We start from the raw sequence: 12,949 nt of genomic DNA, 5'->3' as shown, positions 1-12,949 counted from the left end.
TCGGTGCAAGGTCGTTAGTGTATCTGAACAGCTCTGATGCTGGCACATCGCTTAAACCAGGGACACCTGTCTCACGCATGAAATATCAGAAGACATAAAAATAACTTTAGATGGATTAAAAAACTGGACACGCTCAAGAAACAAAATCGCTGGTAGTCCCTCTGACACATGTACCTATCAAGCTTCTCATCGACAAGAGTATACGCTTGGCGAAATTTGTCAAGAAGTCCTATTTCGTCCCTGCTTGTAAAGTCATTATCAAAATAGCTTGAATTTGAGTGACGCAGCCTCCATGAAATGTGAACTTCAGGTCCTGAGGGTAAGTCCAAACCTGGAAGCAGACAAAAGAAAACAACAAAGTCATGAGATTTTAATGAATGTATAGACCCGAAAGGGAAACAAGACAAATACAAACACAATGAAAAGCATGAACACAATAAAAAACAACTGTTTTGTTTGTTTTGCTGTAGTTTTACGGCGCTTGCAACACTATTAGGTCATATAAGCACCGAAGAACTTTTTTATGTTGCAGAGAGAGAGAGAGAGAGAGAGACAGAGAGAGACAGAGAGAGAGAGAGAGAGAGAGAGAGAGCAGACAACTGGTCGCTTTTAATAGTTTTAAGGAGAAGCGGACTAACCCAGATTTCGGGGGTCTCCAGAAATTAATGGCTGCATCGATCGACATGCGGTTTTCGCAAAAAGATTCTTTAAAATATTCTCCAGATCATGACGCCCTTCGTTTTTTTCAGTTTTGGGAGAGTTTTGCTGCAAAAAGTTAAACTTCTATATATTTCGCTGGTCGCTTTTGTTGGCCAACGCTTCTGACTCTGTGTAATTTTATAAAAAGAGGTTTCCGTTCACTAACCGTGCGCACTGTTTTGAGAGTATAGATCTAAACCTTCCAATTTTTGCATCTCTCAAGATTTGCTCCATTCCAGTAGAATGTAAATATCATAAGCCAATGACTTTCGTCTCCCTCTGAAGGTAGCATGCTTGGGGCCGGTGTGTTTGTGGTGTGCTTCCTCCATTTGGCACCCGCTTCTGGAGAAACTGACGAACCGCAGGGTGATCAGTTTTACTAATTGGGATGCTGGCTGCTGCTAGCATGGACACCCACTCCTGGCACAGCTCATTCCTCTCTGTGGAGTATTAACAAAACAGATGTATGAGTTGCAGTTATTGATCCTAATCACCACTTGTTTTTAAAAAAAAGCCAGAGCAAATCATGATATTCCACTACAATCAAGAAAAACAAAATAGTACAGTTGCATCGCTTTCACTTCGGACACAGAGAGCTCTTACGTCGCTTTGCCTTTGGCCGGCAGCATTCTAGAAAAACACTATCAAATAACGGAGTGCTTATTGGCCCACAGGGGCATATAAAATTTCCCCTAGAACATTTATTATTTGCCCACAAAATTGCGAGTTATCTCCCCTGTGTTTGGCCGGGGGCCCCCCCAATCCACAAAGGATAATTTTAAATGACAATAAACAGCAAAATTAACATTAACCCTAACTCTGGCAAGGGCCGATTAGATCGGCCCATTTCCTGCCATGAAAGTGGCAGGGCCGATCTCATAGGACCATATAGTAAACTGCTGCTTCTGCCTTCCAACTAAATATTTGGGGCTTCCTAAAGTGATTTCTGATTGGCTAAAAGGCTAACCTCCAACCAATCAGAATATTTCTACCATTCTGGCTTAGGAGAAGAGTATTTTGCTTTCAAAACAGAGGGATGTTTTGAAAGCTTGTTGATCAGGCCACAAGCCACTAATGCCAGTGTAGATCTATCACTTGTGTGGGTCTAAAATGGCCAAAAATCGATCTTTTTTGGATACATTTGAAAGTGAATTGACTAGGGAAAGTAATTCAGACACTGTTAGTGGTGGATTTATTGGTGTTCAGTCAAGAGTGGGATTAGATCTGACATACAATGGGGATACATGTACCAGTTCTCATCCTACCCCAACTTCTCTTTCAAATGGAACACTAGATCTAGATTCTACTTCTTTGGGAGTCTAATAGGGGCAGAAAAAGGAGAGCTATAGAGAGTAAAGTAGGTTCCTTTTGCTATACTAATTATTACAGACTACCAGCAGATTGCTGAAAACCACATGGTTGTACTTAGAGTGTTTTTATGTTGAGTATGGTATGAAATTAGCGCGTATCAGCTGCGCTCGAAACAGACCACCTGACAAATTGAAACAGTCATAACTCATTACCTGTTCTTCTCAAACTTATAAAACTATACATTTTCTGAAAGGTAATTGAAAAACCCATATTTCTGCCATCTCACATTTTTTATAACAAGAAAGACATTAGATTGGTGAATATGCTAATGAGCATGTAAATTTTTTATGTCAGCCATCTTGGATTTCAAAGTTACATAACCCCTTAAAAATAAAATAAAATCATATGTTCAATGGCAAAATATAAAAGTTCATTCAATTATCTTTCAGAAAATATATACTTTTGTAGGGTTTTTATTTGATGCAAGTCCATAAATTTGATTTGTAAAGCATGTGCACGTTTTGGCTGATTAGCCCTGCCATTCCTGTTGAAACCACTTGCCAGAGTTAGGGTTAAATATCAGAGAAATTATTTTATGTTATAATTATACACTTCTCTAAGGCTTAAGTTAATATTATATTTTACACCTGAAAGTAAGTCAATTTAACTACTATAATATTAGGGAAGTATAGATCTAGATCTTGAATGACTCCCAAACCAACAAGATCCCAACAGATAACAAAAACTCATTTGTGTTATTAAGGGTACAGAATGCTAATAGTAATAGCCGTATTGATTATTTCTTATTTAATCTTGATAATCAAAAACTATTAAAGCTAATCTAGATATCTAGAGAAAGAACGCTTTTCATCTTCAAAAATAGCTCAACAAATTATAGTCCATCAATCACATATTTTAAATTGAGAATGTATAGCTTTACAATCTAATGCTAAAAATAAAAAGATAAACAATAGGTAAGAAGTTAGAGAACAAGTTGGGACAATGCCATGTATGAAATACATTGAAAAACAACGCATTAAATGGCCCATGTGGGCCAATAAGCCCCAGCTTATTTGCCCATGTGGGCCAGTAAGAGCAGCCATCAAATAAATTTGGCGTAAGTTGGTACTTTGTCATCATTTCCTCAGACTGATGTTTTCAATAGGAGTCCAACTAGAACTGACTTGTGGTTGTCAACAGTTGATTGTCAGCTGAGTAGCAGTTCCAACATAATCCTTGCTTACCTGCTCAGAAGAATTTCTAGCTGTGCCGAGAATTGTTGTGAATAAAATCAACTTGTGTTTCGCCCGCTCATATTAGGCTATAACCTTATTATGCAGTTTTGCGAGCGCCGTAAATCACTTAAATCTAGACTATATCTATATCTTCCATGCTAACAAATATTGGGATGCTCCTCCGGGGGCAAATCTTTCTAATCTAGATGTAGATCTAGATAGCAATAGATCTTTTCTTAATAATTATATCTTGATGTTAGTATTTATAACATTCTTAAATCAAAAACTAAAGAGTAGAATCTAGATCTAGATCTAAATTTCTTACCTTCACTAGCAATAGTCGATTTAACTGGCCGACATACGGCCATACTCAAGGTAGCCTGTCGCTTAGGAGGCTGTCCTGTCGCCTCTTGCTCGGTGTTCCTCTTAGCATGTTTCAACGAAGCCATGTGGTTGTCAACAGATGACTTTCTGGTGTGGTCCAGGATCACGTTGCACGCCTTGCAGAACAATTTGCCACCAGAAACCTGTGTTTTGTCCACAAATTGTCATTGACGTTCACTTGCCGATGTCTTGGTCGCCGTCTTAATATTCTTCAAAAATCTATCCATCTTCACTTGGCAGACATGTCGATATCTAGACCTAGAGAAGTACGCAGCCAGCACCGGAAGGCACTGTTCAAAACACAAGGCTAGGCCGGCTTGGCCAGTTACCGGAAATGGATAATTTTTTGTGCACTTCGCGAAATTAAACAGCTGTTTTCGTAGTAAATTTTTTTCGCTCTTTTCACAGTAAGAGACAGTACTACGCAGGTCGCTAAGTGCAGGGCAGGTAAAGAGGTGGTGTGATACTGTTTCATCCTGGGAGTCACACAACGGGCAGTCGGGTGGGGTATCCTTGCGGATCCTATTTAGGTAGGAATTCAGTGGGATGTGTAGTGTTCGCAGGCGAAAGATAGAGACTTAGTTCTCTTCCGATAACGTGAACACTTTCTTCTGGTCCCAATTAAGCGGACTCCATTGTATTTCTCCAGCAAGTCTCATTTTGCCTCGCTACACCCTACGCCATCCAATACAAAGACTAACTCAAATTTCAGTCAGATTCATGGGTGGTTCGCGGGTGCTCTAGTGTAGTTTGCTCCTTCTTTTCTGTAGAACATCTGTTGTGTCCTGATCTCTCTCCATTTTTTGTGTATGTCGCTAGGCGCTCTTTTGCAACACTTCTAATCTTCGACACTTATCATATGACCTTATTGAGCTGCAAGTGCTATAAAGCTACTATTATGACGCTTAAATGACCAAAGTTGGGTCAATAGTGCCGTAAAACACCCACTCAATCAATCAAGCTACTATTACTAAAAACTAAACTAAAAGAAGTAGAATCCTCAAAATTATGTCCTTTAGCCTGCAGCCAGTCCACAGTTAGTTAAATTTTGCAGCACAAATTTCACACCTGTATCTGGCCTTCTTTAGATAGATCATTTTTTACCCTTCAGTCATCGTGTGGACCACAAAGAGTATGTCCCAAAATACTTGATACATTTTTTTTCTCACGAGTGTTCTTTCGCATCTCCATAGATGGTCTCTTTATGCAAACCTGGCACCACAAATTTCACACTGTGTAAAGTCTTTCTCCTGTGTGTGTTCTTTTGTGACGCTGTAGATGTGCGCTCTGTGTAAAAGTGACATCACAAACTTCACACTTGTAAGGTTTTTCTCCTGAATGTGTTCTTTTGTGAATCAGTAGACTGCTACCACGTGTAAACGTGGCACCACAAACTTCACACTTGTAAGGTTTTTCTCCTGTGTGTGTTCTTTTGTGATGTTTTAGACTGTCACCAAGTGAAAAAGCGACACCACAAACTTCACACTTGTAAGGTTTTTCTCCTGTGTGTGTTCTTTTGTGACGCTGTAGATTTGCGTTCTGTGTAAACATAGCACCACAAACTTCACACTTGTAATGTTTTTCTCCTGTGTGTGTTTTTTTGTGACTCTGTAGATGTCCGCTCCGTTTAAAAGAGGCACCACAAACTTCACACTTGTAAGGTTTTTCTCCTGTGTGTGTTCTTTTGTGACGCTGTAGATGTGCGTTCTGTGTAAACGTAGCACTACAAACTTCACACTTGTAAGGTTTTTCTCCTGTGTGTGTTCTTTTGTGACTCTGTAGATGTCCGCTCCGTTTAAAAGAGGCACCACAAACTTCACACTTGTAAAGTTTTTCTCCTGAATGTGTTCTTTTGTGAATCTGTAGATTTCTGCCACATGTAAACATGGCACCACAAACTTCACACTTGTAAGGTTTTTCTCCTGTGTGTATTCTTTCGTGATCCTGTAGATTTCTGCCGCATGTAAATGTGGAACCACAAACTTCACACTTGTAAGGTTTTTCTCCAGTGTGTGTTCTTTTGTGACGTTTTAGACTGTCACCAAGTGAAAAAGTGGCACCACAAACTTCACACTTGTAAGGTTTTTCTCCTGTGTGTGTTCTTTTGTGACGTTTTAGACTGTTACCAAGTGTAAACGTGGCACCACAAACTTCACACTTGTAAGGTCTTTCTCCTGTGTGTGATCTTTTGTGACTCTGCAGATTGCTACCACGTGTAAACGTGGCACCACAAACTTCACACTTGTAAGGTTTTTCTCCTGTGTGTGTTCCTTTGTGATCCTGTAGACGTCTGCTCTTGGTAAATGCAGCACCACAAACTTCAGATTGGTGAGGCCTATCTCTTGTGTGTTTTTTTTCGTGTGTCTGTAAGTTACCTACTTCTGAAAACATTTCACCACTGACTTTACACTCATGAGGTTTTTCCCGACCATGGTAGAGATTTCTGTTGTCCATCTGCTTGTCACCTGCTATGTTCTGATGGAGGTCACAGACTCTCTCCACATCACCGATGTCACCAGAAGAGGTTTCTTTTCGGACACTGCCAACATTCTCTTCATAGACCCTTTGTCCTGTCTGAAATCTGCAGCTTGAACTTTGACCTTGTCTTCCCTGCATATCACTTGTCTGTTGTACTGAGTGACAGGAAGTCAGTGGCCTATGAGGGGAAGTCGAGACATCTGAAAGAAGACAAGTAACGGACAAGTTATCTACTGACAGTAAGATGAACCATCTGGAAGAAGACAAAATTATGAATTTGTGAACAAGTTATCTAAGCAAATTTATTCAACGTACAGTACAATCCGCTTTTATCGACATACTTTGGAAAATGGATTTGATGTCGATACATAAAAATGCTGTAAAGTTATTGTTAACTTGATTTTTTCCAATGAAATGGGTCTCCCACAGACTGGAAGTGTAGTTCTTGAATTTATTCTTAAAGTCAGTCTGTGGGAGAGTGTTCGTCGTTGGTCCCAACAGAAGGCACAAGCATTTCTTCGCCAGGAGGTCCACCTGCTCATTTCCTTGGATGCCCACATGGCTAGGTAGCCATGTGAACACGATATTTTTCCCGGTTTCAGCTAGAGCGTACATTTTTTGTTGTAATCTAACTATTTTTGGGTGAAAGAGTGTGTAGTTAGTAAGTGAGGTGATGCAAGACAGAGAGTCAGATCGGATAAAAGGAAAGATTTGTTAGGAGAATTTTCTATGGAGTCCAGTGCCATGTCAATGGCAGTGGCCTCTGAAGAAAAAAATGGATTTTCGCGATGTAGTCTCCTCTGCTGTGTACTGTTTGAGGATAGGGCTGCGGCGCCCACAGAAGAGTCCGATTAGGAGCCATCTGTGAAGATAAGCTCCGCACCGGGGTATTTTCCTATAGGTTTTTTTGTATTCTGCTTTAAATGTTTTGGAGTTCGTGCTTTCTTTGTTGTGTGTGGTCAGCTGTAAGTCTACTTCTGCCTTGGTGAGGTGCCATGGAGGGAGGTCGGGGAAAAGGAATTGTTGGATGTCTTGTTAGGGAAAAGTGTAAGTTTTTGAGGTCCTCAAGGACTCTGTGGCCGAAGGGTTTGATGAATTTTTCGTTGTTTTTGAATTTGTTTACGGTGTCTTGGTTTGTTTGGAAAATGCAGTCGTGTGCCGGGTTCTCTGGTGTTGAGCTCTGTTTAATTGCGTATTGTCGTGAGAGTTGTGTGCGTCTGAGTGAGAGTGGTGGTATGTTTGCCTCGGCCTGGAGGCTCTCCACCGGAGAAGGACGGAAAGCCCACAGAGCGAAGCGAAGTCCTTGCACGTCTGTCAGTTTGTGGAAGAATATGTCATGTTTTTAATGTCAACACAGTTTGGAATCTTAAGTGGCTAAAAGTATGTTCTTTTAGTAGAGCAAAATGCATTGTCTTTATTCATTTTAACTAATGATTAAAATTTAAGCAACTTCAAAAGAAAGCCTTTAAAATCTGCTATATTAGTGAATTATTCAAGGTTACAGACAAAAAAATTAAATAAAGAAAATGTCAGTCTAACAGGAAGGGGGGTAATTATGCATAGATAAACTTGCATTTCATTACAGTGTGTGTACATGTCGTGTGTATGCGCGCATTTGTGTTTGTCTGAAAAAAAAAAAAAGAAAATGCTAATTTCAATTATGAAAAAAAAAGTAAATTACATATTGTATTATTGTGTTTCTTTTCAAAACCTTCAACCCCAAACAGCTCAATGGGAAATTTCAACAAGATCTAAACTTTTAGTTATTGTAATACTGTTTAAAATATATTGTATGAAAGTGATTTACTTTCAAAATTCCTTCAGTTGCCATTTTGTACCTTGCAATAAAACCAGAATTATTATTTTTGTTACATTGTTTGTGATTTATTTGTTAATGTTTTTATTCTCCTCAGTCACAATTGATTTGATCTGACATTCAATAAATAATTAAGTTTACAGTTAATTTACAAATCAAGACATTTCCTTAGTCTGTGTGTGTGTGTGTGTGTGTGTGTGTGTGTGTGTGTGTGTGTGTGTGTGTGTGCGCGCGCGCGCACTTGTATTTGTCTAAAAAAAAAGATATGCTAATTTCAATTATAATTTTAAAGTGACAGGGGGAAAAAGCAGACTTTTAAGCATGATTATTAGTCTACTAAACCTTGTATTTGTTTTTATAAAACCAAGGAAAGGCATTCTGAATGTTTAAATATTAATGTAAAAACTGAATAAAAATATTTTTTTAAAGTGATTTAAATCACTGATTTTTATTTTAAAAATCAAGTTGATTTAAATATAAAAAATTAACTGATTTAAATCGACCTGATCTAAATCAACCCAACCCTGCTTGAGACAATTAAACTGTGGCCAATCTTGACTCATCTAGATCTGTCTAGCGCGATTGCCATGCAGGGGTAAAACAAGAAATAACCAATTGCAACAGGTACTGCTCCAGCAGAACTTTCTGGAACATTTCTGCAGGATCAGAAGCTAGATGTTAAGGCAGGACAAACACTAGAAAACCGCAGATCTCACAGAGACGTACATGAGAAAGTTCAGGAAGAGATTATCAATCAGCTGCCGAGTGAGTGCTGTGCGCTGTCTTTAGTGTGTACCTCTGGCCCGTTGAAAGTCGACAGAGATACATGTGTGTCACAATCATATTCCCCCCCCCACTACTGAACAATGAAAGGGAAGTCTAGACATGATAGATGTAAATCTATTATAATGAACTAAGCACTTGTCGGTGGAAACAGATGTTGGTGTGTGCTAAGCATTGAGCCACAACTCGTTGCTCACATTGAGCTATAAAGGACTCTCAGATTCAACAAAATCCAAGGTAAGACCCAACCACTTCATGATATTTTGCATTATTACGTAAATTGTCTGACCGTTCCAAGTCCTGCTTTTTGCTTGTTTTTTTAAGCCGTGTGAAATTTTCTACATTTTGAATGAATTTGAGCTGTGATAAATTTTTCTGATTTTAATTCTTTCAACAGAAAATTCCATTGCCGCTACAGCTTTTTCTGATCCAATAAAAGCAGATTTACTTTGAATCACTTTACAACATTTCTTTGTGGAATAACATATTTTTTATTATTTAAAATAAATCAATAAACACTGAGATTCAATGATGTACGTCGGGCCCAATGAATTTGTCATGCCAGTATAACTGCATGATACAAATGTACCTGGCATGTCATGGAATTGCTGATTTTTTAACAACTTGACAAACCACATCAAGAAAGGCAAAACACATCGTATCGAAAAGTCCACACACAGAAGGATTTTACGTACCAGAACTTTCACCGTGATCCCAGCTGGTCCTGACAACAGATCCTGAACTTGTGACTGGATCGGCACAGAAAGTTGAAGTTGGACTACTGGAAGCAACAACATCAGTGTCGGGGCTGGCACTCTGCTCCATACACAAGCTCCTCACATTGGAGATTTTCAGCTGTAGTCCTCCAGCCTGACTCATGCGATCCTCAACAAACACGGGCTCAGTACACGTATCCTCCACATCTCCCACTTGTCCTTCTGTCTTTCCTACCTCTACAACGTCTGGACCTTCCCATTCTGACACTTCTTCTTTCACAAAATTTTCCATTTTTGGTTTCACTTCATCACCAAAGTCAGGAAAATGTCCAAATAGTGGTTCAGTTTTCACCGCACAGATATCTGCGAGGCACTCTGGTTTAATGACAGGTTTCACGTCTTCCTCCTCTGTACAGATAGGCTCATCTTTTACTACACTGTGTCTGAGAGTCAGGCTACTTTCACTTTCAACATTCAGTTTGTCATTTGTCTCGGCCTTGGCGTTACACGGACATTCAAAACTGGGCTCTTCTTTTACTGACAGGTGTTCCTCATCAACACCCACAGATTCACTTTCCCTGCCTATAATGTCATGTTTTACATCTTCCCTTAAACTGTTAGTACAAAGAGTACCCGTACTAGATCTACATCTTGATCTAGTCCCAGAACTAGACGTAAGTTCACTTTTAACAACTATGCTATCAATCCCAAGATTCACACCTTCTCCAGAAGAACAAGGAACAAATAAATCACAAGTTTTCACACATCCAGAGCCATTATCATTTCCAGAGTTAAGTCTATACATTGTTATTGTTGTGTCTTCCTCACAGTTGGCGTCCATTTGTTTACTTGTGTAGGAAATGTCAGCCATCTTTATCACAGTATTTACTACTCTAGACTCTAAATCTAGATTCTATATAAACGAATAAACAGTGCCATGAAGAGGGAAAAGTCTGACTACATGTTCCAAATTTGATTCTGCACAATACGTTTAAGCATAGATTCTATAGATCTTTATAATATTATAACTGTAGATCCTAGGAAAATAAATATTAACATTGCGTCCGTTTTCTTTCGGCCACCTCTATTCTCACCCGAACGATCAAACAAGTATGAAGAGCATTAAGACAGTTTAAGCAGTATAGTATGTAGATCTAGGCCTACCTACCAGCTTCCAACAGTTGCATTCGATGAAATTATTATTATTATTATTATTATTATTATTATTATTATTATTATTATTATTATTATCATCATCATCATCATCATCATCATCATTATTATTGTCATTGTATTATTATTATTACTACTAATATTACTTTTTAAATTTTTACTATTAAAGTTATTATTGTTATTAATAATAGTAGATCTAGATCTAGATCTAGGTAGCAGTATTAATATTATTATTATAAATTATTATTATTAGCATTATCATTATTTTTAACATTATTACTATATGTCTTATACATTAATATAAAAAAAAGTTTATTGAAGAGATACTGGTACAGTGGCTGTCGCATTCAACGAGGTTGCCGGGGCCGGCTTGTTGTCCTCGTTGGGTCCGACCTGTCGTTGAACGTGACTTAGGCTATAGTAAAGAAATGAGACAAGTTATTGTATTACACGATGTACCAATACCAGTAATTAAAACGATTGTTCCCCTGAAGACAAAAATCTCAGACAGCATCAGTGTGCGCGTGTTAGAGCTGTGTTCTGACCGTCATTTCTGCACTTTTAAATATTTTTTAACGGAAACTTCTCGTGTGGAAACATACCCTCTCACGTCTAGGCCTAGATCTACATAAAGTAAAGTCAGGAGCTTGGATTTTCTGATCAGGGGAAAAAAAGAACATTGAAAAAAAGTGAAGGTTTCGATCTAGACCTACCCATCAAGAGTTCATCCAGTTTCACACAGCTCGCATCGCGTTCCCACCCACCCCCTCCCATCCCTACCGCAGGTTGACCCTCGCCCATTCTCTTGGCTTTGGGGCCCATATTAAGAGGCACACTAGATCTAGCATTACTAGCAATACAATGTGTTAGGAATCGAGGATGGGCCTTGCGCTTCGCGTGAGATGGAGAGAAAGTAGAAAAATCCTTCTCTTTTGGGGCCGCTAAATGCTTTTACTTAGTTATCGCGACCTGGTTGAAAGCGACTTCAGTCTGTTTGCAACCTCGTTGCAGCTTTTATACTTTTATGCGTTTTCATCTAGAAACAGTTGTAAATATCGATAGATGTAGATTACGGGATACCTTGCAGATTCTAACTGACTTTCTCTAGAGAAATCTAGATGAATCACGTTGACCCTTTGTATAAATTACGGGATATCTTGCAGATTCTAACTGACTTTATCTAGAGAAATCTAGATGAATCACGTTGACGCTTTGCTTCTTGCGCCATTCAGCAGGCTACAGTTAGAAGAGAAAGTGCGCATAAAAGAGCTTGGTCCTCATCAGCCGCGGGATTTTGAGCTCAAGAACAGTGTTCGCTCTTTTTCCTGTACGTGGTATGTTAAGTATGCATGGCTTATGGTGAGCTTGTCCAAAAAGAAATTGTACGGTACTGTTTCCATTGTCTGCTTTTTACTGAACGATCCGACACTGACAAGGTTTGGTCACCAAACACACACACCACACACACACACACACAGAGAGACTCGCAGAAAGCAATACATGTAGAAAGAACAGACCACACCAGAACGCCCGCTAACCGCTCATTACAATTTAATAGTAGTTTGCTAGTAGTAAGCCTATTGCCCATTTGCTCACTTTCCAATTATGCACCACCTTGTCTGCAACCCAAACGACGCCACTGGCATGGGCATGTAAATGGTTGGTCTTTCACAACAACCATTGTCTCTTTCATGGATTTTTCTTTGAACTTAGACCAGTCTCAAATTTGGCGCCAAGAGTATACAGAGTTGTGCAACCAGGGGCTTTTACTAGAATGTTATTGCAGCTATTGAGAGGCTGACTTGTGTCCACACTTCTGTCTCCCATGACAGAGACCTCACCACCAGTATATCAAGCTTGAACTTTGTTGGGATGGAGTTCAGCTTGATGATTGCACATTGTACACCACTCGTCTGGGCTGTCAACTTGGTTCACAGTGATGGAACTTAAAAAGTCTCGGGCCTCAGCTCCGGGGTAGGAGTTCACTGTGACTGTGACTTCCTGAACTTTGGGGTGACTACGGCAAACTGCTTTATAATTTATAGAGGCCTCTCTTGCCACAGGAACCACAGACTGCAGACTTGGCAGGGCAGGCGTCTCGTTTGTGGCTAGGGAGGCGACCACAGTACCCACAAGGTCTCTTGGAACCTGTATGTGAAGCGAGTGGGTTGTGCGGAGGCCTTGAAAAACGTAGATCTAGGCCTAACCTAACGCGTCTCTCCTTAAAGTACCATCTCTCTCTGCCACCTGCCCCACCTCACTCATCACTGGACTGGCCAATCACAACGCCGCACCGCTGACTGCCTGTTTGGAGCCCACCTACACCCCCCCCTCCCCAACAACCCAACCCCCTT

The 12,949-nt window shown here is 39.7% G+C and overlaps 2 protein-coding genes across 2 annotated transcripts in view; both read right to left on the bottom strand.

Moving 5' to 3' along the window:
- Positions 1–722: 722 nt before the first annotated feature.
- On the bottom strand, positions 723–4,786 carry LOC118477168 (CGG triplet repeat-binding protein 1-like). Its single transcript, XM_035970546.1, has 3 exons — positions 4,778–4,786; positions 3,571–3,772; positions 723–1,139 (listed from the first exon to the last, which is right to left on the bottom strand). Exons 1-3 carry the CDS (start codon positions 4,784–4,786, stop codon positions 952–954), a joined length of 399 nt encoding a protein of 132 aa, XP_035826439.1. The 3' UTR covers positions 723–951.
- The window catches only part of LOC101859793, a 26,733-nt gene continuing 18,569 nt past the window's right edge, over positions 4,786–12,949 (bottom strand). The window contains exons 3-5 of the mRNA XM_013084262.2: positions 12,522–12,703; positions 9,402–10,335; positions 4,786–6,307 (exon numbers count right to left, since the gene is read on the bottom strand). Coding sequence (XP_012939716.2) covers positions 4,857–6,307; positions 9,402–10,335; positions 12,522–12,703 — 2,567 coding nt within the window. The 3' untranslated portion in view covers positions 4,786–4,856. The remainder of the gene's footprint in view (positions 6,308–9,401; positions 10,336–12,521; positions 12,704–12,949) is intronic.

Source organism: Aplysia californica, unplaced genomic scaffold (assembly GCF_000002075.1).
Source record: "Aplysia californica isolate F4 #8 unplaced genomic scaffold, AplCal3.0 scaffold00282, whole genome shotgun sequence".
In the NCBI taxonomy this organism is placed as follows: domain Eukaryota; kingdom Metazoa; phylum Mollusca; class Gastropoda; order Aplysiida; family Aplysiidae; genus Aplysia; species Aplysia californica.
Note: the sequence above shows the minus strand (reverse complement) of the source record. Positions and strands in the feature narration are given on the sequence as shown.